Genomic DNA, 24,898 nt, shown 5'->3' on the forward strand with positions numbered 1-24,898 from the left:
AGCAAACTTGGGCATCTGCGTCGTGTTCTTTCCTTATTGGCCCTGAGCAGGGTGAGGGTTCAGCCTCTTTAGAGTTCATGCTGATGCTCTAAAAATGGGTTGGGTAGGTCCTTTTCCCAAAGCTGTTAGGTGCTGGGCACCCTGAAAGGAGACTTGAGGCTTGCAAACACCCACCAGGATTGGAGAGACTAGTCGCCGTCAGCCCTGTGGGGCTTGCCCAGAAGTGTGCCTGGTGCTCAAGACGCCCTTGGTTCAGCCCAGAGGTCGCCCCCAACCAGGAGGGTGAGGGGGCCAGGAGTGGATTTCTGAGCCCAAGCAAGCCCAGCACAGTGCCCACTCAGGGTGTGCCCAGACCCAGTGCCCTGACACCAAATTTCCTGCTAACTCTTAGTGTTCCCTTATGGAGAAAGGCAGAGAAGGGAGGGGAGGGCCTGGAGAGCTGCCATCTGCTTAGGGTCAAGGCCTGGTGGTTGCCTGTTAAATCTACTTCCAGGAAATACCTGAACCTTTTCTCAAGGGTGACCTTCTCAGATCTCTTCCCACTTTGAATTGTCACCCTCCCTCTGCCTCTGGGCTTCTTACCCAGCCCTTCCTTATTTTATATCCTTTGTACTTATAACTGGTTACCTTCCCACAGAGTTTCCTCATCTCCTACTGGTATTTATCATCTGCCCTCTTCCATGGAATGTAAGGCCCACTTGGATCTTTGTTTTCCCATGTTTCCCCACCCCAGCACCTAGAGCCATGATTACCCCCAGTAGGTGTCAATGAATTGGGTTCCAGCCTGCTCCTTTCTGAAGCTAGAGGGTGCAGTGGCCCTGCCCTCCAGTGACGAAGGTTTTATAAGAACTTCAGATGTAGCTGGTCGTGCCCACGTTGCTGGCACTAGATCGTTTGGGTGCTCGATAAAGGCACAGATGGTTCCTGGTGCCCCTGGGGGGGCAGTCCCTGGTGTGTTTCCCAAGTAGTAGCTGCTGGTCTCCCAGGAGTGGGGAATGTGTCCTCTGCTCATCCTTCTGTTCTGAGTGGACATGCCTGTCTGGAGGTGCCACTGACTTCCCCCTTGGTCTCGTAGATCATACCCCCGAAGGAGTGGAAACCACGGCAGACATATGACGACATCGATGACGTGGTCATCCCAGCTCCCATCCAGCAGGTGGTGACGGGCCAGTCAGGCCTCTTCACACAGTACAACATCCAGAAGAAGGCCATGACAGTTGGGGAGTACCGGCGCCTGGCCAACAGCGAGAAGTATGCAGTGGGGACCCCGGTGGGTGTAGGGCGGGCCCCCTGAAGGCCTGGCTCTAAGGTGGAGCCACACCTTAAAGGCATCCACCCCCCTGATATGCAAAGCCCAGTCCACTAGGGGCTCTGGGGGTACAGAGATGGTAGGGCACATGGAGGCCCCCATGAAGCTCATACCGTCCGCTCTGGGTGCACTGGGTAAGTCTTGGCACCTTGTGCTCAGATCCCTCCCAGTTTAAAGAGAGCGAAATCCAGACCCTCGCCAGCTCACGGCCACCTGTCCACCTCACACTGCCTTCAACACTCACCTCTGAGGGCTGCCTGCTAGGGGTTTGCCCTTGTCCCCTGTCCCTGGAGTGCGTCCCCTACACCCTCCCATAATGTCTTTGTTCTGATGGTGCCTCCTCAGAGAGGGGCTCTCTGACACCCATTCCCAAGCGCTGCTTCCTGGTTCAACACAGTGCATACACGGGCACACTCCTGATGCACATTCTGTGTGCTCATGGATGCTCTTGTGGGCATTCACGGGCACACTGCTGTTTTCTCCTCCCTGTTCTTTGTTATTGCCAGCTCCCTGGCTCTCTGAAATCATTTGTGCATTTCCAGCAGTACCTTTGCTCTCAAACATAAGTGTACTGTGAAGGCAGGGTGTTATCTGCCCGCTCACGCGCTGGCCCTGGTGCCCAGGACAGTACCTGACCCATAATCGGTATTCTTAGCATGTGCTGAGCAATGGGATGATGAGAACCGTCAGAGCCTGTGCCCATCCACCTGTGCCACCTGCCCCTGGTGTGTGTTGTGACTTGGATGCTACAGGCCCAGCTAGCTGATGAGATAGGATGAAGGGGCATCATTCCAGGCAGGGCTGCCTGCCCATCCTGTACACACCTGCTGAAGTAAATGCTCTCCCAGCAACAATGGGACCACATTTGTGTTCCTTGGGGCTGTGCCCTGTGGTGGGGACAGTGGGTGGTCTGAGCAGAGCCCCTCCCTCGGTGTATCCAGCAGATGCCCTGGACCTGGCTCAGCTGTGAGCATCAGGCACATGCTCTGAGCCCCCCATTTTCGGTGTGCTGTTTGCTCACAGATACTGCACTCCCCGGCACCAGGATTTCGACGACCTGGAACGCAAGTACTGGAAGAACCTCACCTTCGTCTCTCCCATCTATGGGGCTGATATCAGTGGCTCCTTGTATGATGACGTAAGTTCCCGAGGCCAAGAGCTTCTGGGGAAAATAAGGACTCAGTTTCCATGGCAGAGGTGAAGGAGTATGAATGGAAATGGAATTGAAAATGGAAGTTAAAAATAACAAGCTTAGCTGGGCTTTCTGTTTGGGCTCCAGTTCCAATTAAATGCCTAGGCTTAGAATGAATGAAGTGAATCCCGTGGTTTTACTCACTTGCAAAATCTTTCCTACCAAATCGTAAAGCCCTGTGTGGCCTGATCTGCCATCCTCAGAATCCCAGGAACCCCAAGTTCTCAGCCGGTCAGGCTGCTATTGGGTTCACTTATGCCTGGTCCCTATGCTGGGTTGGGGGGTTCTGGGGACACCCAGGCAACAGGGGGCCTAGCCTTGACCTGTCAAAGGACATAGACCAGATGCTGGTGACAATGACACAGAGGCCCAGAGAGGTGCTGGTGTTAAAGCAGAGGGAGGTTTGAGTGGGACCCTTGTTTTTTAGGTGACAGTTTATTAATACATATGAGACCTCAGATAACCCTGGGATGGATGTCCTGGGGTTAATTTCAGAGTTATTGCCCGGCCAGGTGTGGCTCAGCGGTTGAGCATCGACCTGTGATCCAGGAGATTGTGGTTGGATTCCCGGTCAGGGCAGGTTCCCAGGTTGCAGGCTCGATCCCCAGTAGAGGATGTGCAGGAGGCAGCAGACCAATGACTCTCATCACTGATGTTTCTATCTCTCTCTTCCTCTCTCCCCTCTTCTCTCTGAAATCAATAAAGATATATTTAAAAATATTTTTTCTGAGTTATTGAACATAGCTCTCTCCTTGGGGTGTTCTGCATGAGGTACCCTGGGCTAAAATCTGGCCTTTTCCACTCCCTGGGGTGGCCCTCTCTGTCCCCATCTGTGCCCCTTACCCCATGTTGTCACTCTGAAGGTCATCTCTTACCAGGACACACTATTTCATCCACTCAGCCCACACTCACCATGAGAGCAGCTGGTGGGTGCCACCTAAGTCCTGGTCTTAGGCAGGGCTGGAGTTGGGTGGAAATAGCGCCCCCTCCTGGGAGGAGTGGGGACCCTTTTGGACGCCCAGAGAGGAGCTCGTTAGAACAGACAGGGCTTGTGACTCCAAAAAGGTATCAGAAAAAACAGGACTACTGCTTAGGTTCCCACATGAATCATTGCCCAGCATTTCATTTTGCCGAGCGGCTGCACCATGTTGCATTCCACCAGCAATAAGAGAAAGTTTCTGTTGCTCCATATCCTCAGAATTTGGTGTCAGTGTTCTGGGTTTGGGCCATGCTGATAGGTGTGTGGTGGTTGCTCACTGTGGTTTTAATTTACATTTCCCCAATGGCATACGATGTGGAGCTTCTATTAATGTGTATCTTCCTTGGTGAGGTCTGTGGCTCATTTTTTAAGTAGATTGTTTGTTTTCTCATTATTGAGTTTTAAGAGTTCTTTGTCTATTTTAGATAACCATCCTTTATCAGAAAATATCTTTTGCAAATATTTTCTCCTGATCTGTAGCTTGTCTTCTCATTCTCTTGAAGACCCTGCATTATTGTTTTCAAATAAAGATTAAAAAATTAGAGCCTTGTTCAGCAAGAACCTCTGGGTTTTCTCCCGTGTGCTGCCTGCAGTCGGTTGTAGTGATGGCCCTATGAAGACCTCTGTTGCCCAGTGAGGCTCTGTGAGACCAATGCTAAGATCGGAAGCAGTGCCTGCCATAGGTTCCTGAAGAGGATCTGGGGCCCTGTGTTTCCCTTGCCTAACCTAGTGCAATAGTTTCCTTTTACAGATGTGGAAATGTAGGCTCAGAGCAGAGAAATGACTTGCCCTGGCCACACGAGTTATTGCCTGGCTTAGACTAAACCTCAGGTCCCCCGCCTGTGTCTGCATTGTGGATGTGTGAGCTGGACAGTGAGGTGTATTGGACAGGGCAACAACCTGTTTTTGATGTGCCCTGACCTTGGGCAGCTTCTATTCAAGGTGACCTTGGGCTTTTCTTTCTTATACTGAGGGGTCTGGTTACTGCCCCCACCCCATGTCCTGGGCTTCTGTCAGTACTCACCTTGCAAAAGCCAGCCACTGGTCTTACCACATCAAGGGCCTATAATATGGACAGGAGTGGGTGGTACAGGGTGGATTGGGATGGGAAGAATGCTGATGTTCACTCAGCATCTCCACAGGCTGGAAGGGTTCTCTAGGGAATGGGAGTTGATTAAAGCGCATTTTATGAGCTCTTATGAAAGGATACAGTTTGTTTGCTTGTGGCATTAGGAATAGATGGGACTGGTAGGTGAGGATTCCAGCCTTGTTTGGTTCTGAGAACCATCTCCATCTTCTCCATGGGAGGTTCCAGAAGGACTGTCTGGCACCTTAGCTGGTCTGGCCTCACTCGGCAGTTGTCTTCCTCTTTCCATGTCATTGACTTTGAGGCACATTAGTTACTCATGACCAAACTGAGATCTTCACTACCAAGATTAACACACAGCTCAACATGGAAACCAGAGAAAGCTCTGCCCAACTGCATTGCACAGGGCAGTCTGTTGGCGTGTGTAGTATGTGAGCAGCCCAGAATGTGTTTTGGATACTGGGGTGGGTGAGGCTCTAAAGTGGACAGGTTTGGAGCTAATACCTGGGCTTTTGGGTCCTCATGGGGGTCACACTGCAGCCGGGGGCTTAGAGGGAAGGACATTCCCTATTCTCCCTCTAGTATCTGGGGCTAGCAGGGCCCGGGTGCTCCTGGGATGGCCGACCCACTGACTGTGTGCTTGCTGCCTTACAGGATGTGGCCCAGTGGAACATCGGGAACCTTCGGACCATCCTGGACATGGTGGAGCGAGAGTGTGGCACCATCATTGAGGGCGTCAACACCCCCTACCTGTACTTTGGCATGTGGAAGACCACCTTTGCCTGGCACACGGAGGATATGGACTTGTACAGCATCAACTACCTGCACTTTGGGGAGCCCAAGTCATGGTGAGTGTCCAGCCAGCGGCTTGACCTGCTTCATAAGGAGGAGGGTCTCCGCTGCCGGCAGGGCCAAGGGCAGGGGGAGGGCAGGTGGATAGGCTCCTCAGGGGTCAGGCAGGCATTGGGGTGCCTTCTGAGTGACTCCCTGTGGCCAGGGCTATCAGTCAGGGTGGGCCAGGGTTGGAGCTCTGGTACATCAAGATCTGCTGGCTCTGCCCCCACTGGCTTCAGGGCAGCCTCAGTTTACCCATCAGTTTGGGGATGAGGGATACGTGCCCCTCAGAAATGAGCTTCCTGATTTGTGGAGCTTGGGGGGACCTAGAGAGCATCCCACTGAGCAGTGGCTGGTGCTGGACTCCCTCAGCCCCTCCCCAGGCTGAGTCAGGCATGTGGCTATTGTACTGGGGGCTCTCTTGGGGCCATGGGCTTAGGGACTGGGTGGCCTTGAGCACTGAACCTCCCCTTGCCTTCCTCTTGGCCTTCGAGTTGAGGGGTGAGATTAGCAGTAGGCCCCTGCTGTCTGGGGTCCCTGCTGGTTTGCAGGTATTGGGCAGTGGTGGGCGAGCTGCCCTGAAGGCCACTCCGTGAGTGCTGGGCCCCTGCAGGCTGGGCCATATGTCCAGTGCGTTCTGTGTTTTAGAATCTCTGAGCTGAACACTAACCTCACATCTAGTTTCTGCTGGCAGGCCAGGGGGCAGCTGCCTTCTGTTTGTTCACTGTTGTTTCTGAGCTGGGGCTTTGCATTTATCTCCCTGCCTCTGTTGTCACAATAATTGGCGAAGCTTAGAGCAGTGGGAGGGGGGAGCAGGAGGCAGGAGGCCCGGGAGCAGATTGTGGCACTCACGACCTCAGCCAAGCTAGCTAGGGGCAGTGGAGGGCAGGGGACAGGAGAACATAGCACAGCTGGGGACACAGGCAGCAGACCCTGGCCAAGACACCCCTTTGGCTGAGCCTGTACCCATAGGCACGTCAACCCCTTTATGTAGCTTGGACCTCCTGGAGCCCTTTGCTGAGTGGGGTGGGAATAGGAGCTCTGTATAGAGGGCCCAGGAGCCCGGTGGAGATTGCAGGTGGGAAGCCAGGCCTCCCTGTTCCACCCTTGGCTGTGTGACCATGCTCTCCTCACCTCTCATGTGAACAAAGCAGTTCCTGCTCAGACAGGCAGGGAAGGATAGGGAAGGAAGCATTGGACACGGACATGGCAGAGGCATTTATATGAGTGTCCCAGGGCTACTGTAATGATATGAATGACCCACAACCCTTAACACACACACCTTTATTCTCTTACGTTCTGGAGGTCAGGAGTCTCACAGGGCTAATACCCAGATGTGGGCTGGGTTATTTCTTTTGGAGGCTCCATGGAAGAATCTGACCTTTTCCAGCTTCTAGAGGCGCCGCATCCCTGGCTCTCAGCCCCTTCTTTCTTCTTAGTGAGCAGCACAGCCTCTTCCATCTCTGACTCTGCCCCTCTTGCCTCCCTCTTATGAGGACCCTGTGATGACCTTGGCCCCCTGGGGAATCCAGGGTGATCCCATTCCGAGGTCCCTTATCTGAAAAGTCTCTTGCCATATGAAGTGCCATGTCTACAGGTCCCAAGACTAGGACTGGGATGTCTTTGGGGCCATTATCCTGCCAGCCCTGGGCCCTCTGGCCTTTGAACTGTGCTACCCCTGAGTGTTTTGGGGGGTCCTGTTACAGTTCCATGAGCTTCTTGTTTTCAGTCTGCTTCTCTCCTCTGGTGGCATTCTGTGGCTTTGCATTGGCCCTTGATCATCGAAACCTCCAGGTTGGGAGGAGTTGCCTTTCCAGGACAAATTTGGAGAGAGATTGATGAGTTGGTGATGCCCTTTTCACAAAAGCCTGAATCTCACGCCCACGAGCGTGGTTCTGAGGACTCTGGTAGAAGTGTTCCCTGGTCAGTGGCACTGTCCCGGTCCTGCCCAGGAGGTCCCAGTGGCAGCACAGCCACCCTGTCCCCTCCTCTCTCCATGACAAGGCTAGGCTGTGACTCCACAGAGGCCCCGGTCCAGGCCAGGTGGAGAAGAGGCCATGCTCTGCCCCAAGTCCACATCTGCAGGCAGGAGGGCAGGGCCGGGGAGTGCAGCCTGTGGTGCGAGTGGAGCTGCCTCTCCCCTGGAGCTCTGCCTGATGCCTCCAGGCAGTCAGTGTACTCTCCTTGGGCTGTGCAGGCTGAGTGCCTATGAGCAGCTGACTACCCGTGCAGATTCGTGTGTTTGTGATTTTGAGAGTATGTCTGAGTGTCTGTTTGAGTGCGTATATGTGTGCTTGTATGTGTATGAATATATGTACATGTGTGTCTGTTAGTGTGTGTGTATTTGTGTTTATGTATACGTGTGTTTCTGCATGTGAAGTGTTTTTTGTGTGTGTGTGTGTGTGTGTGTGTGTGTGTGTTCTGGGCATGTACAATGGCCTGGATGGTACCTCATGGTATTGGCCAGTGACTTGGACCCACATCCGAGTGTCCTCTGTCCTCTGTGTCCCAGTTCAGCAGGGTGCAGCTCCCCTGAGGGTCACTAGATGGCGCCCCTGCCCTTCCCCATGGACCGTTGGTTCCCTGCACCAAGGTGGAAATTTCCTAGGTTTTTTTTAAATCATTTTTAGACTCCGCCTTTTTAGAATCCACTGGGCAGTCATCATCCCAGGACCCCTTGGGAGCCACAGTAGGAGGAGAGCAAGGACTCTGTTGGGCAGGCGAATGGGCAGTAGGAACACTGCCTTTAATCTGCTCAACTCTGTGAGGACACCCTGGTTTTGATTGGGGTCTGCCAGCCAGAGGGACCTTAAGGGAAGAAAACCCACCTTTTCCTTAAAAAGCAGAGAGAGAGAGAGAAAGAAAGAAAGAAAGGGAGAAAGGAAGGAAGAAAGGAAGAAAGGAAGAAAAAGAAAGGAAGGAAGGAAGGGAAAGAAAGCAAGCCAATGTTGAGTTTCAACACACGGTAGCTGAGGGCAGGTTGAGCTCTCAGACGTGACCCTGGGGTAAAAGTGTGTTCTAGGGGCATGAGGCCCTGCAGCAGGCAGTGAGGCTGCCAAGGAAAGGCTCTGGTCTCAGGGAGGCTGGTGCAAGAAGTGGCGTCAGGGAGCTTGGCAAGGAGGCTGGCTGGTCATGAGAGGATGGTGGGGCCATTGAAAAGTGGCTGGGATGGAGGATAGTGGGAAGGTGGTGGGACTGGCTTTGAAGGAGGTGAAGTGCGAGACAGTGCAGTGGAAAGTCCCTGAGAGTTGTCCATGGGAGGGGACCCTGGGAATGTAGGGCACAGCAGCCTCTTCTTTGGGTAATGCAGCAGGACAGACACCTGGTTTTGCATGCTCGCCTCCTGTTGCCAGCACTTGGTGCTCTTCAGGCTGTAGTCCCTGAGGACAGCCCCCCTGCTGTCCCATGCTGCATCACTGGTTTGCTTGGGATGGCTCTTGTGTCCACCCATCATCTCACCTCTACCCTTCCCCACAACCCAATTCCCAAGTGGGGAAGCCATCAGCAGGGCTGGCATTGGACACAGCAGCATGCCCTCTGACAGAAAGAGTGTTCCAGGAGGCACCTTGACCTTGGTCTGTTTCTGGTCCTGAAGGGGGGTAAGATTGCACTCGGAGGTCTCTCACGCTGACCAAGTATGCCAGTGGAAAGGGGCTTCTTACAGTGTGGCTGTGTAGGGTCCAGCTGCAGGGGCCTCTGCCTCCCTCCGCTGCCAAGCTCCCTGCTCCATGCCTGGTCTGCTCAGCCTGGCTTGTGCTGGGCACCCTTCCAACTCTCCTCTCCTCAGGATCAGGGTGGGGATGTTGGCATCAGTGTCTCCCCACCAGACCATGGGCCCTGTGAAGGCAGGACTCTCTGTCTTCCTTTCGTACCCAGCTCCCAGCAGGGGCCCGGCATAGAGAGGGGCTCGGTAACTATCAGGAGACCTGGGTACTGGGACCACAGTAACCCCTCAGCCTCTCAGAGCTCCAGTGTGCTGTGGTTTCCATCTTGTGGAGCCAGTGCCATCCCTGTGGGAGTCGGTCCTCCTGGTCATGCTCCATCATGGGCCTGACATGAACACCAGCTTGGGGGGCAGGTGAGGTGCCCTCTTGCCCCTGGGCTGGGATTCAGGGAGCCACTTGGCAACCCCCTGGGAGGGTAGTGCCCTGCTCCCACCCCTCCCCTGGGCCCTCGGAGAGGAGACATTCTCTGGCAGATTGTGCTCACACGTCTGTCTCCTTAATATATGTATTGCTCCGCTTGTGTCTACAGTAGCTTAATTGCAACCATTTCAGAGTATTTCGGTAGCACTTTTTTTTAAAGTGTCAACATCCTCAGGTTTACAGCATTTTATGAAAGCTTTCTGGGTCTGTTGCTACTTCGGTAGTGTGATTTGTGTGTCAAAGTGACGTGAACAGCCTGGTGTCGATAAAAGCATGGAATTTGCTTTGAAAAGCTGGCAATACGTGGTGCTCTCAGGCAGCGAGGCTAAGAATACCTGAAGCATTTGAGTGCCTCAGAGCTCCTTTTGAGATGGGGATTTAAAATAGACTGGTACTTGTACTCATACGAGGACCGGCCTCCCCACTGCCGGGCCTTCCTGCCGCTCTGTCTGTTATTGAGGCCAGAGGGTGGGTGGGCATGGGCATCAGGAGGCAGGGCTGGCTCTGCAGGGCCCGGCCTGGGCGGTGGGCAGCCTAGGGCTCAGTGTCCAGAGGTTGTGCCCTGTAGAGCCTGCTGTCCTAGGCCGGACACTTGCCTTGGAGTCCATGGATAGTAGTGGTTTAGCCAGAGATGACATCCCCACAGCCTATCCCAGGGCCACTCTGCCTGAGGGCCTCCCCTTGGCCATCTGCCACCTGGTTCAGTCCCTGTCAGTCTCAGGCCTGGTCTTCTCCCATGCCCATCATTGGAAACCTCAGCTCCATGGGACACACCCACCTTGTGTTATTTCACACTGTTTCTCAGGTGTAGCACTAAACAGTGTTTCTAGCAGTATCGCCACATGTAGCACCTGCCACCTCCTGTCCTCCCTGCTGCTTCCAAGTGTCCCCAGGAAAGAGTTCTGGGCTGGGAATTGGAGAACACTGGGCTCTGGTCAGCCCTTGTCTCCCTGGGCACTTCTGGACCATCTGGAGTGTGCTGTGCATCCTGAAGAAGAGAGCAGAATGCCTCCCGCCCTGTGCCAGGGTACCCTGGCACACACTACTGTCATCATAAGGAGTCAGTCCCCTGGCCCTGCTGTGGTTCTGGCTTGCCCCCCAGGGTAGGGGAAGGTGCCTTGTGGAACGTCCTGTGTACCTGCATGCCACACAAGGGCTGGCAAAGGCTTTGGAGTGCCCTGCTACCCCTGAGTCACAGAGCAGGCTTGGGAGATGACAGCCTGTGAGGGTGAGGCCAGCATGGCAGGTGGGCTCAGTTGCAGGAGCCAAAGACCACTGTGAAGAGCAGAGGCCGGCTGTTTCTACGGTGTTGGGCAAGGTGGATGAGCTGCCAGGAGCCTGGTGCTCTGGGCTGCCAAGAGCTGCAGTCAGACACCAGGGCCTCTAGTGGGCTGCTACACTGTGATGGCTGGGATGCAGGCAGAGCTGTCCAGTTGTGGTTTTTCCTTTCTATATTTTAAATGCTGCAAGCAAGGGAAAGCCCCTTCCAGATGACTGAGGCCACAGCAGATGTGTTTTAGCTGAAGGAACATCAACACGGTCTAGGCAGGGTCACATACACAGCCACCCCTTTCCCCCTTCCCTCTTCATTCTCTGGTTCTTCTTGCTCTTGGAGGAGGTGGAGATACCTATTTCCCTCCGGAAGGGGGTGTTCCCCAGTGGAGGATGCTTTCCTTCCTCTAGGAGTTGGCCCTCAGGGCTGTGACCTTGGCCTTTAGGCCCCAGACTCTGCAGCATCCCATGAGGGTGGTGGTGCAGGTTCCCTGAGTTGTCTCTGGCTTCCCCAGCCCCTCCATCCTTCCCACTTTGATTTATCTGGGATTCGGTCTTCCAAGTCTTTGGAGTCAGTGTCCCTGAGTGGGGAACAGGGGACAGAGTCTGATTGTGCTCCCATATGGGGCATGGATCCCTCACTAGCTCATGTCTGGTCCTGAGGTATGATGAGTGGATCCTTCTGTGCAGGGGTTGGTGGAGGGAATGCTGGTAAGAGAGCCTGGGAGTCTGGGAGATTGTCTGAGAGCTCTGCCCCTTCCTTGACCTTTCAGAAGCCTGATTGCGGCTCCCACGGGGTTGGAGAATTTTTCTCTTTGATTCAGCTACACCTAGAGTTTTTCTTTGCCATTTGCTCAGGGGAGTTTTATAGGAAAAGGATTGGGCAGCCTTTGCTGCCAGGAAATTTCCAGCAGGCACAGCCATCTCTGCCTGTGCTTGGTACTCTGGAGGTATGTGTGTGCCCGCGGGTGCATGTGAGTGTGCATGTTTGTGCGTACACCTGTGCATCTATGCACATGTGCCTTGCATGCATTGCACCTTTGTGTGCATGGCGGCCCTGTGTACATTGAGGTGGTGTGTGCAAATGTGCTTGTATGTGCACATGTACTTGTGTGTGCAGGCCTGAGTGTATATGTATACATTTGAGGACATGTACTCCCTGCCATGGGGGCACAAGGAGGAAGTGTGTATGCACTGGCTAGCACCTGTGTGACTTGCTCTCTGACTGTAGCCTGTGTAAGAGGCTGGACGGGCTGGGCCCAAGATTGGTGGGTTTGTTGCCCAGACAGAGCAAGGCTCTTTTGGGGGGGAGGGGGTTGCTACTGGGCCACTCCCTTGCCCCTTAGCCAGCCCCTGGGGCCTCTCTGCAGGCCCACCTGAGGTAGCATCAGTCCTTTTCTCAGCTGTACCTCCTGCAGCTTTGAATAATCCCTCCCTTCCCCTTCCCTCCCTCCCTCCTCCCTCCTTTCTACTGGGCTCTCCAAAGACGACAACCCAGGCCTGGCTGTAGGTGGTGCTAGTGGACTGGTGGACCACAGTGCCTGGTCCAGGCCCAGGGAGTCCTCTGCATTGTTGGGGGGGGGGGAGGGGGAGGGTGATGGGGGGGGCTGAGGTGGGTGATGGAGCCATGGGAAGCTGACCAGGCAGCAGTTCTGAAGGCCCTTGGTGGAGAGTGCTGGTGCCTGGAGGCCTCATTGGTCATGTGCAACTTCGTGGCTTCTAAAACTCCAGGGCAGCAGCCACCAGGACGTCCCCATTCCCTCACTCAGGCAAAACCCCTCCTCCAGTGATAAGGGTAACTTCTCATATCCACCTTGCTCTGGCAAGATCCCGAAAGGCCCCATGTGGCAGGGAAGGCTCTGTGCCAAGGTTGGTAGGAGCCTGACAGCTTGTTGGTTTCAATAACACCACACCCTGTCACCGGTACAAGATTCGAGAGCAGATAGATGTTCCACCTCCTCCCCTCACTCACCCCCAGCCTGCCAAACCCCTACTTGGTGTCTGGGGACAGAGTTGGTATGGCTGTGGTGCCTGGGGAGGTCAGATGGATAAGACCTACCAAGATATCAGGAGGCGGCTTGTTTTGTACCTTGATAACACGCTGGGGAAACCTGGGTCCTGAGCTAAGATGACAGAAATACAGCAACAAAGAGTATTTTAGAGCAGAAACCTCCTCCTAAGAGCAGATGTAAGCGTGTTCAGTGGAGCTGTGTGTTGCTGGGCTCATGCTGGGGTAGGGTTGTGGAGAGGCAAGGAGCACCTTCTTGGTCACCTTTCCAGTGTCTTCTTTTGACTGTGACCATGGCCACAGTACCAGAGCTGGTTGTCCTTTATTCCATTTGTGTCTAACCCACTTGCCCACTGCCTCCTTCCAATGCTCCTGTGTATATGTCAGGGTGACCAGCATGACTTTCCCTGCTTCAGAACTGAAATTCTTGCATCCTGGGACACTGTCAGGTCCTGGCAAACCTTGCGGCTTGTCACCCTAGAGTGTGTGAGTGCGCGAGAGTGTGCACTCACATTGCATGAGTGTGTGTGTGTGTGTGTGTGTGTGCACTCACCCAAATGGCTGCTGAGAACCCAGGCTGGGGCTTTTGTTTCTAGTTGGGTGTTACAGCTGAGAGCTCTGGAACTTGGGATCACAACAGTGGTGCAGTGCTAGCATGGCCAGGAGGGTCTGTGCATGCGGGTGCCTAGGGGAAGGATAGCTGTGTCACCTCAGCCCAGATCCCCTCCCAGCCCTCCTATTCATCCCTCAGCCTCGCTCTTGCCAGAACCACACTATCGCCATGATGCTCCCACCCCTGGCTTTCTGCTTGTCAAAATTTGTGCAATAAATCTAAAACTGAGAGCTGGTTTTGGCATTTGAAAAATTAACTCCTGTTGTTGGAGAGACCTTCGAGTCTCACACTGGGCAATCAAGTGCCATCAGACTATGAGACTAGGATTGTGTTGTTAATCACCATGGTGGGTATAGCAACGGGCAGTTTTAGAGCATTTCGTGCAGCATGGCACCACATGGTTTAATCACAGATCCTACTATTCACTGGACTTGCTTCTCACCAGCCTTCCCCTCACTAAACTCTTAACACTCTGGCTAAGCCTGGCAATGGGTCACTTGAGAACATGCACCCAGTGCCACTCAGAGCAGGGCACCTAGGAAACCCAGTGTGTTTAGGGGCACTCACTCAGAGCTCCCACACTTCAGTGCCATCTGTCCCCATGGGCTGGTTCCTCACATGTCACAGCACACTGGCAGGGACAGACACAGTTGGTGTTTGTTCAGGGAATGCAAAGTGATTTTAGCATCGAGTAAAGCAGAGGAAGGTTAGCCTTCTGCTATGGAAGAATCTCGCCATGTGCTGTCCTCCAGAGTCAGCAAGACTAAAGTGGGGGGTTCTGATATTTCGGATCAGCTATTGCTATACTGTGAGCCCGGACAGCTGGGTGTCACTGCAGCTGATGAAATTGGGAAATTGGCTTTTTGTTCAGGGGTGGAAGGTCCCAGGATGAACCGGCCAGGAGTGCCCGATACAAACTATGAGATTGTTTCCTTGTGCTTTAGACATTTGTTACAAGCTTGTCTGTTTGTCTACTGTTTTGGTGGTGTACTCTCTCTTTTTCAAACTGTTCTAGATTTACGGAAAAGCAGAGAATGATGGTACAGAGACTTCCCATGTGCCGCACACCTGGCTTCCTTATTATCTTTTATTAGCCTGGTACATTTGTCACAGTTAATGAACTCTTACTGATACATTTCTACTAACTACAGTCCATACTGTACTCGGATTTCCTCTGTTTTCCCTAATGTCCTTTCCCTGTCCCAGGATGCAATCCAGGATCCCATGTGACATTTAGTTGTCATATTTCCATAGTCCTCTCTGGGCTGTGACAGTTTCTCAGTTTTTGGTTACCTTGACAGTTTTGAAAAGGGATTTTGTGCAAAGTCCCTCAGTTGAGGGTTGTCTGGTGTTTTTCTCATGGTTAGACTGGGTGATGGGTTCTGGGAGGAAGACCTCACAATGAAGGTCACTTACCATAGTTGATGTTGACCTGAGTGTGTTGGTCAGGCTTGTCAACTGTAAAGTCATTCTTTCCCCCTTGCCATGCTGTCCTCTTTGAAGTGTATTCTTTAAAAAAACCCAAAAGACTTCCAGTATGAGAATAGGGAAGAGAGTAATTAGCAGAACAGCCGTGTGCCCAGTTACCCAGATGGGACAGATGTGAACCTTCTGGCATACTTCTGTCAGATATTTTCGTTTCTTTCCTTTCTTCTCTTTTCATGCTGGCTGATTTAGTATTTCTGTTGTTCCACAATAACTGAGCCTAGAGTTGTGGCTTGCATTGATTAGCTCACACTCTTGTAGGTCAGAACCGAGGTACAGGCCAGCCAGGTCCTCAGTACAGGGGCTCAGAGGCTGAAGTTCAGGCATTGGCGGGTTAGGCCCTTTTCCGGAGCTCTGGGGAGGATCCACTTCTAGGTTCACTCAGGTTGTTGGCGGAGTGAGGTCCCTATGTCCTCAATGGCTGTCAGCCTTGGGCTGCTGCCTGCACCTAGAGGCCGCTCTTAGGTTTTCCCCTACATCTCCAGGGATTCCTTGGGGGATCCCCTCACACTTGGCATCTGTGACTTGAGGAAGGCCCCACCTCTCTTAAGAGCTCACCTGCTTAGGTCAGGCCCACCAGGATACTTTCTCTATTTTAAGGTTTACTGATTTGGGATTTTAATTTTAACAGCAAAACTCCCTCATGGAAGCACTGAGAGGAATATTTGAATAACTGAGAACAGGTGTGTGAGCCACAGGGGCCAGAAGTCTTGGGGACATCTGAGAACTGTGCCTGTCATAGTGTGTTCCCTTTTTTGTAACCTTTTTAAATCATGAAACATAACATGGTACAGAAAGTATACAAAATATGTATGTACTAAAAAAATATATATGTACAGTTTACCAAATGGCTCTACAGCCAGCTCCTGTGAAAGCCCCATGATGTCAGGAAAAGCATCTTCTCCCCTACCCTGCACTAGTGCCCCCTCCTTTTGAGGCTCTCTCTCCACCCAGAACTGACAACCACCCTCTTGTCTTTGATGGTGCTGGTGTCTATTTCTTTGTGTCATTTTTCTGCTTGCGTCTGTGTCCCTGGGCAGTTGAGTATTGGCCATATTTGAACTCCATACAAATGGACTCATTTGTATCTTGCATTTATCCATGTTATATGTGGCGATAATTTATTCATTTTCCCGGCTGTAGAATTTTCCATCATATAACTGCTTCTCCATCTGTTTATTTGTTCACTGTTGATGGACATTTGGGTTGTTTCCAGTTTGTGGCTGTTGCAAAGGATGAGTCACCTTTTACCTGTCATTGTGTAAGAAGTCTATTACTATACACAATGATGAGATGAAAAGTAATGATACTAGTGGCCTCTTGTGGTGCTTTCTGCATGCTGGGCAGTGCTTGGAGTGACTCCTTGTACTTGTCTGCTACCCTGTGCCAGCCTCCATCACAGATGAGGCATAGATGCTGGATTGGGCCAACTGGCTCGGAAGTGGTGGGACTGTGGCTTAAACTAGGCTGTGGCCCCGCTGGTATTCCTAACTACTGCTCTGCCTTGTTCCTCAAAGCATTGTCCTTTGAATCAGAAGAGAGGTGGCAGTTTCTGGCCAGGAAGTCGCTCAGCTTTAGGGACAGGATGCGTCCCAGCTAGCAAAGTTGGTCCAAAGTTGTAGGCCAAGTTCAGGAGAGAAGAACTCTTTTCTTACAGGGTCCTAAAACTATCAGTGAATCCGACTCCTCTAGCTGAACTTGAAGCTGGTAGGTTCTTGTGAGAGATGGAGGGGATGATGCAGGAATGCAGGGCCCCAGGCTGATAGAGGCTCTGTCACCTTCCACACATGGCTTCCAGGTTATGCTGGGCATAAGTGTCCAGGTGGGGCAAGAGGGATGGAGTGTTCAGAAAGCTTTGATAGATAGGCCTGGGAGGCAGCATCCATGGCTTCCACCCACATCCCATTGACTGTTGTCAAGTTACATGGCCACACTTTAGTGTGGGAGGCTGGGAAACATAGTCTTACCATGTGTCCAAGAGGAGAAGGGAAAGGGGTGGGTGCTAAATGAAGGTGGTTGCCAGGTTGTAGAGGGAGACCGGTCTACTCAAGCCCTGGACTCACATGAGGACAGATGCCATCTGTTGGGAAAGGAGCTTACGGAGTGGCTGGATCCCCCTCCTTGCCCCTGTAGCAGGGCCAAGCCTGGTAGTCTTGGCAGCCTCGGAGCCCCTGAGATGGAGACAGAGAAGCTGCAGGAGTGAGGAAGTCTGTGGAAGGAGAGGGACCAGGGCGGCCCATGGAGGGGCCCAGCTGGATCAGGAGCTGGGAGTCTAGAAGGTTCCTGGGCTAGAAAGCTACTGCACTGAGGCATTCCAGGAATATTCCTCTGGCCAGAAGGGTGAGTTAGCATGCAAGGAAGGGTCCAGGGCCTGGGTGGGAGCAGGCAGGGTGGGTTAGCCCTGCTGCCTGGTCGCCAGCCCACCCCACACGGGTACGATCATCCCCTGTCCGTCTGCCACTCACCGCTGTGGCCGCAGGCATCACTGGCTGTTGCATAGCTCCTCTGGCTTGCTTTGGCAGGAGCAGATGGCCCTTCATTTTAGAGTCTTTTGTTCAAAGTAGATGCTTTAGAGTTGGCCCAGTGATGCTCTGCACTGGCTGGCACTATTGTGAGGCTGCAGGATTTTTGCTTTTGGGCAACTGGAGCCAAGGAAGCCCTCTTGGCCCCCCACTTTCCTGGTTCTGGGCTGGAGCATACCAGGCAAGAAGCCGGAAGCCTTTCCCTGCCCACCACTCTAGAAACTGTTGGTTCTTCTGTTTGAAATGTCAATATGGAGATCCTCCTATAGGCAGTGTTTAGATTTGTAGTTGATTCTAACTGTGGGGGGTCTGTGGCTGCTGCAGGTGTTGTAGTGAGGGGCTTTCTGCCACAGAAAGAGAGAGTATCCTGGCCCAGAGTTGCTTACCCCCACACCTTTCATTCTAGCTGAGCCATGAGCGATTTTGGGTTCTGTTTGCAGGGTATGGTTTCCATGGCAAGGTTGCTGCCAGCAGATTTCAGCTCCCCAGAAGGGAGGTTCCTGTGAGTCTGTGAGTAGGGGAAGTCTGCATTAGCTTTGCTTACAAATCTGGCGGTGAATGTGCTCCTCTCATGTTGGCCCATCAGCAGCAGATGGGAACCCTTGTGGCCTTAAGGTGTTGTGGGGCTGGCGCAGGATGGGACCAGAGGTGGCCGTGCCACCAGGATAAGACACGCTAATGGCCCTTGTTCAGCAGCTTCCCCTTGAGGCTTGGTCTTTCTGCTCTCTCCTGCCTGATTGTGAGCTGAACGGAGCTGAGCCAATGTAATTTGTGTGTGAGCTTAACCCTTCCCTAAGTGCCAGGGCCCAGAGCAACTTGGAAGTGACCCGGAGTGCCCTGTGGCTTTCACCTTCTGGGCAGGAGGCTGAGACCCAGATGGTCTTACACATGGAAGCTGGAACCCCTAGTGGTCACAGGACCTGTTTGTAAAGATTGTGTAACCCTCATGCTCACCATTCGAGAAAGCTAGTCCCCTAGTTAAGAGAAAAGGTCAAGGATACCCAGGGCCACCTCTGTCCTCCCAGTTGCCAGGATCCTTGGTGGCCAGTGTGTATCCAAGGTTCAGTAGGCCTTGCGTGTCTGTGTGACAATGAATGCAAACACCAATGACATCGGAAGTCATTTTAACAGACCTGGAGTCTCCCACATTGAAGGTGTCCTGACTGCTCTCAACCCTGAGAGACGTGGACTTCAGCCACCCTCCCAGGCCTGCACCAGTTTGTTCCCACATCCCAGGCTTGTGCTGGTACGTGCTGGGGGTGGCTGACGTCGGCCTGTCTAATTCCACTCTGATGAAATGGAAACCAAGATTATTCTCTTTTGAGCCAGCAACCCCTGTCCCTTCAGACACTCCTGTCCTCTCAGTAGACCTGTCCTCGCTTTTTCTGTTCAGACCATCTTGTATGTTTCAACAGCAGTAAATCAAGGGCATCCCCTGCTAAGGCACACACGCCGCTGGAGGAGGAATTTGGTGGCGGAAGCAGCCAGTGTCACCAGCCTCTGCAGGGTCAGGGCACAATGGAAGGCTGCCCCTTGGTGGTTTTATGAGCAGAAATTGAGGCCAGGTCTATGAGGAGGAGATTGAGGTCTTTGTAAATGCCACTGAGTTCTCACCAGCTTGTATTCCATGAATTGGTCTCCCCCACGCTAGCAGCATAGGCCATTTCTTTCCTCTCTTACTAGATGCTCAGTTGTCTGCACCTGCCTTTCAAAACCTCACCTGAGAAGGACCCCCACAGCTTTAAAAACAGCATCAAAACCAAGCATGCTTGGCAGCCTTGGTCCTGTCACATAACAGAAATGATTCACAGGCCTATAATAAACTGGGGCTGGGGATCAGATGCCTCCAATTCAGTGATTAATTGCATGCTCAACACCACTCACTTTGTAAAGCCTGTTCCTTTAATTAAAGTGGCCGGGAGTGTGTGCAGCCAACTCCCACTCCCCTAAAGCTGGGCTCTATAACTGGGTCCCCTAGGATGCTGGCCCATCCCAGGTCCCCATGGGAGGTGCTGCAAACAGCTGGGACCCAGTAGAGGTGGGGCGCAGGCTGGGTGCAGCCCTGGTGCCCAGAGTGCTGACCCCTCCACCCCCCTAGCCCCCACCCTGGCCCTCTAAGGCTATGGTGTCCCTTCCTTCCTGCCCCTCGCTTTTGTCTCCTGCCAGCAGGCCAGTTCATTTTGGCATTCCTTCTGGCGGTCGTCTCCATCTGAGGCATCCCATTTTCTCCGAGCAGATGCTCCCAGGACTCTCTTTATCTCATGTGTAGGTTTCAATAAAAATGTCGTTATTTCAAATCATTGACATTGCTGGTGTGAGATACCAAATTTCATTCTCTGTTGTCCCTGAAAACGATCCGTTAAAGATAAAACTACCATGGCTCAATAAGGTTCTTTCCTGGGAACAAACCACCCTGGTCCTGGGCTGATCCTATCTCCCCACCAAGTGTTCATATCTGTCCTGGGGTGGGGCCAAGTGGGGGAGGCTGCTTCCCCTTTGAACGAGGCTCTTCAGAAGGTAAGATGGGATTTCCTGATAAACTGGGCTGGTATCCATTTTGCTGTCAGACAATTTGAGTCACTGTCTTAGGGAGGGAGCTGTGTAGTCCAGGCTGAACTCTTTTGTGTAGCAGTAACCAAGTGGGGGTGTATGGGAATCCCCCCCCACCCCGGGTTGTAGCTTCTGTGTGTGCACCATCTGTTCAGGGGCCTGGAAACATACTTCTGTTTCACTCTTTTTGTTTGTTTGTTTGTTTTTTAAATATATCTTTATTGATTTCAGAGAGAGGAAAGGAGAGGGAGAGAGAGAGAGAAACATCAATGATGAGAGTCATTGATTGAGCCCACAACCCAGGCATGTGCCCTGACCGGGAATCGAACCCGATCGCCTGGATCCTAGGTTGATGCTCAACCACTGAGCCACGCCTGGCCGGACTGTTTCACTCTTGAGTGTTTAGGAAAGGGCCTTAGCCTCGCCTTTCCTCCCTGGGCCAGGTCCTCTGCAATCTCCCTTCCAGGCTCATTGGGTTGGTGACAGCTCCTCCTCCCCTCCCAGCGGGGCAGGTGGACCCCAGGGTGTCTCAGTGGTTCTAAGGCCGGCTATCCATCCAGGCCTTTGGACCTGCTCCTCCCGTTTCAAGGGCAAACCTATCTGCCAGGCGCTTTTTCTGACATCTTTTCTTTTGCTAGACAATATATGGGGTGACCACTTGTCCTGCTTACCTCTGCCATCTGGGCGACTATTAGCAGTGCTTCTTTCATATTTCAACCATAATGATAAGGCCACCCTTCTCATACCCAAAGTAATGACCCCCACCACCATTGCAGTTGGTGCTGTTGTCACAATCAGTCATCACCACTACCTCGTTTACCGAAGTACTTGATCACAGGTGAGTTTCTTGCCACCTCCTGCTCTGCACAGAGGCACCAAGTGGTTGGGTCACCTAGCAGCATCAGCCTCGCAGAGATGTGCATCGGCTCTCCTGGGTCAGATTCTGATTCTGTCAGTGGCAAGCACTCACCCAGCTTTATGTTTGACTTTGTTTGTAGTGAGGAATTGCTGCTTTCGACCCCAGGCAAGGGGTAGATGTCACCTTAGTAGGTTTTATAGTTTGCTGTGAATGTTTCTGGTGCAGAGGGAGCCTGGCTGTTCATGTGTTGATTTTTAAAATTCTGTGCCCTTGCTGGACTGTTTCATCTTGTAGCTCACCAATTTCTCTTAGTTTTCCAAGTAGAACATTGTGTTACTTAAAAGAGAAAATTTTGTCCCTTTCCTTTTAATTGTTACTCCCCTTTTATCTTTTTCTTGACTTATTATATTGGATGGTGACTTTAGTATGGACTGTTGAGTGGCTGTAATAACGGGCAGCTTGCCTTGCTCCCAACTTCCTGGAATGTGTTCCAACTTCCTGGAGTGTGACCGTGGGAAGGTCCCTCCTAGTCTTAGTTGGCTAAGAAATTTTATACTGAATGGTTTAGAATTTTATAGAGAGTTTTATTTGCAACCCTGGGGATAAACCCTTGGTCTTGTAATACACTTTTGTGTCTGATTTGCTGATATTTTATTTAAGACTTCAGTGGCTGAGACTAGCTTATCATTTTCCTGTGTATCCTTGTCCTCTGTTGGTGGCAGGGTTTCTCACTCATTCATTCCATTAAACCATATGCCATATTCATAAAATAAGTTCACTAACATCTGATGTTCCCACCTGCTCAGGACTCTCAGTAAAACTACCAGGGCCTAGTTCCATTTCCAGCATCCATGACCTTGTCTTTTCAGGGTTTCTGGTTTGTCTGATGGGGCTTATATTAACCTGGTGGATGCCTTGGTCCAAGGCAAAGAAGATGCTGAAGAGCTAAGTGTATCTGTGACACTGAGCTTAGCACCTGGGGTGGGTACTGTGACTCACTACTCCTGTGTCCTCAGGGCTGGGATATATTATTATTATTATTATTATTATTATTATTATTATTATTATTACTTTGTTGATTGTCACTTGAGAATATTTTTCCATTGAGTTTGAGAGAAATGGAAGGAAGGGGGTGGGGCGAGAGAGAGAGAGAAAGAGAGAGAGACATTGATTGCCTTCTGCATGAGCCCTGACTGGGACCAGGGATTGAACTTGCAACCCAGGTACGTGCCCTTGACTGGGAATCAAACCCATGACCCTTTGGTGCTCTAACCACTGAGCAATGCTGGCCAGGGCTGGGCTGGGACTTTTTTTTTTTTAATATATTTTTATTGGTTTTTTTTTTAGAGAGAGGAAGGGAGAGAGAGAAACATCAATGATGAGAGAGTCATTGATCAGCTGCCTCCTGCAGGCCCCCGACTGGAGATAGAGCCCGCAACCCAGGCATGTGCCCTGACCGAGAATCAAACCACGATCTCCTGGATCCTAGGTCAATGCTCAACCACTGAGCCATGCCCGGCCCAGCAGGGCAGGGACATTTTAAACAGCCTTATTAAAGCTCAACTTACATACCACACATAAATGTCATACATGGTTAAGTCACTTGACCTGTTTGCACATTTCAGTAGATCAATTGACAGGGTTGGTCTCAGTAGCCATCACATCAGGGGTGACTGCTTGTGATTGTGTTTCTGGGTGCTTCCATGCCACAGCGTAGACAAGTGGAACAGTGAGGCCACCCTGGCCCAGCTCAGTCATTCTTCTGGGCCCATCCAGACCTTGGGGCTGCGTGCTAGAACCGTCCCACTGACTTGTGGTAAGAGAGGTCACAGGCTGTGACCACATAGGAGCTTTGTGTTTGGGACTGTAGTAATAATGACTTTAATGTCTACCCGGCACGCAGGGCCCTGGCAGGGCCTCTGGCATTTGGAACTGCCTCAGCTTCCTGGGCTTGTATGGGTTGGCTTGCTTGTGCCAAGTGGCCTCCAAGTTGATACGTGGTCTCGGCATTTCCAGTGGACCTGCCTTCTTGTTTCTGTTTCCGTAATTATAGCATGTTAAACGGTGATGGGCCTGTCTGCCCAGGCCTTGTGCAGACACTGTGAAATTAACTTTCTTACCCTCCGACATGTGTCAGGCTGAACTGGCATTTCCAAAGGACTCCTGGCTGGACCCCTGCTCTTGGCATGAGTTTTCAGTAGAGAGGGAGGGGAAATGAACCTTCTTATCACTGGCACCTAATTGCAGGGAGCCTTGTGCCAATGGAAGCTGTCAGACTGGCGATGAACAAATTCCAGGTGCTGTTGTCACCAACAGAGTTGAAAGAGTCTTGGGGGGAAAAGGAAGTCAGTGCTATGGTGTTGCAACTCCTGATTCTGAGCAAGATGGTCCCAGGCAGGGGCCCCACAGAGACTGGGGGCCTCTCGAGGAAGGGTGGTTGGGGATTTAGAGCTCTGATTTGAGAGCCTGGCCCCCAATCAAGTCTTATTATCCTTGCAGTGGGGTGGGCAAGATGGGGTGCTGGGAATTACCTCATTACCATGTAAATGCTGCTCTCTTCTAAAGGGAGCCAGTCCACCTGTGATAGCCCTGCAGCCCAGAGTGGCTGGCAAGCGCGAGGAAATGAGGGCTAGTGGCCAGACCAGCCACCAGGCCTTAGGGTGGGTGAGAGTGCTTCCATTGGAGTTTCACATTCCTTGTCTTGAGGATTTGTCCTGTGGCAACGGATTTTCTTGCTGGTCCAAGAGGCCGCAGCCCCTCTGGCATTGCCTGTTCATGGCCCAGGAGAGAAAGAGCAGAGGCCAGCCCCCCACCCGCCTTGCTTTTTGGGGTCTTGTGTGGCTATCCTAGGGCAATGACACATAGGATCCCAGGGCTGCTGGGGATCAGCTGGGTGACAGGTACCAGGTGCATGCACCCTAGTGTAGTCCTCCCCTGGGGAATCACATCACTCATCTAGGGAGGTGGCCCCAGGCGCCCACTCCTGGTGGATACCGAAGCTGGTGGGAGTCTACACTGAGAGCCAGTTGGGTTTCTGTGAGGCCCAAAGCCCTGTCTCACGTCCTCATAACTAATGGCCCCTGAGCAGGTCTCTGCTCTCCAAGACACTCTGTGTTCCTCTTCCTGACACACTCATTTAATTTTTAACTCACAAGGCATTTGCTTATTTATTTTCATTGTTCTTGATAATAATTCTAAGCCATTAGAGGGGAAAATTATATTCAAAAATGCTGTTTCACACTTTATTTGTTTGATGATTTAGAGCGATAGAAAGTAGCACATTTGCTGGCTTTTATAGTCTGATAATTACTCACATCCATCAAGCCATTCCAGGGGAGTAAACAAAACACCGAGAAAATGACACTATTAATAGCATCCTCCTCGGCGGACGGGAGACTTCCCCGGCCGTGTTGGTGGAATGAAGGCTGCCTGTCCCCTGGCCGAGGTAAGCAGCCCTGCCCACAGAGGACACCTCTCCTTTTAATCTCCTGGCTCTGTCAAGAGCCACCTGGCCAACTGGCCGAAGCCTCCGCCCATCCAACTCCCACAACGCGTCCAGTGTCACAAGCCCTGAAACTTCTTTATTGGTCCCCTGGAGTCTGCCATGACCTGCTCAGGTGGAAACCCCCTGAGGTCCAGGGCCTCACAGTGTCCCCAAGCCTCCAGCCTTGACTCAGGCCTGGCCTCAGCAGGGCCCGGCGAGATGTCCCATCCTCTGGCCTCAGTGTTAAAACAGGAACATTGGGCTGAATGATGCTCCTCTCCAGTGTCCAGTCTTTCCCATATGTCCCTGAACCCCAGTAAACAGGTAAGACTCTTGAACGAGTGTCAGGCTGGGGCCCAGGCCTCTACTCTCACCCTGTGGGCTGGTTTTTGGGTTTCAGCTTTGCCGTTTTTGAGATGGCTATGATTGGAGGGGGTGCATTCACAACCCCAAATACCTCGAAGTATAAAAAAAGAAACCTGGAGAGGCATAGGAGGTTGGGGACACCCATCTTCCCCGGGCTGGCCCAGCCCTGGAAGGTGTCATCTGGACCTCGGTC

The 24,898-nt window shown here is 52.2% G+C and overlaps 1 protein-coding gene across 1 annotated transcript in view; it reads left to right on the forward strand.

The window, feature by feature from the left end:
- KDM4B (lysine demethylase 4B) overlaps positions 1-24,898 on the forward strand; it is a 129,631-nt gene that overhangs the window by 38,523 nt on the left and 66,210 nt on the right. Inside the window, exons 4-6 of the mRNA XM_087816674.1 lie at positions 1,076-1,251; positions 2,333-2,447; positions 5,222-5,415. Coding sequence (XP_087672800.1) covers positions 1,076-1,251; positions 2,333-2,447; positions 5,222-5,415 — 485 coding nt within the window. The remainder of the gene's footprint in view (positions 1-1,075; positions 1,252-2,332; positions 2,448-5,221; positions 5,416-24,898) is intronic.

This window comes from Miniopterus natalensis, chromosome 4 (genome assembly GCF_054644295.1).
Source record: "Miniopterus natalensis isolate mMinNat1 chromosome 4, mMinNat1.hap1, whole genome shotgun sequence".
NCBI lineage: Eukaryota > Metazoa > Chordata > Mammalia > Chiroptera > Miniopteridae > Miniopterus > Miniopterus natalensis.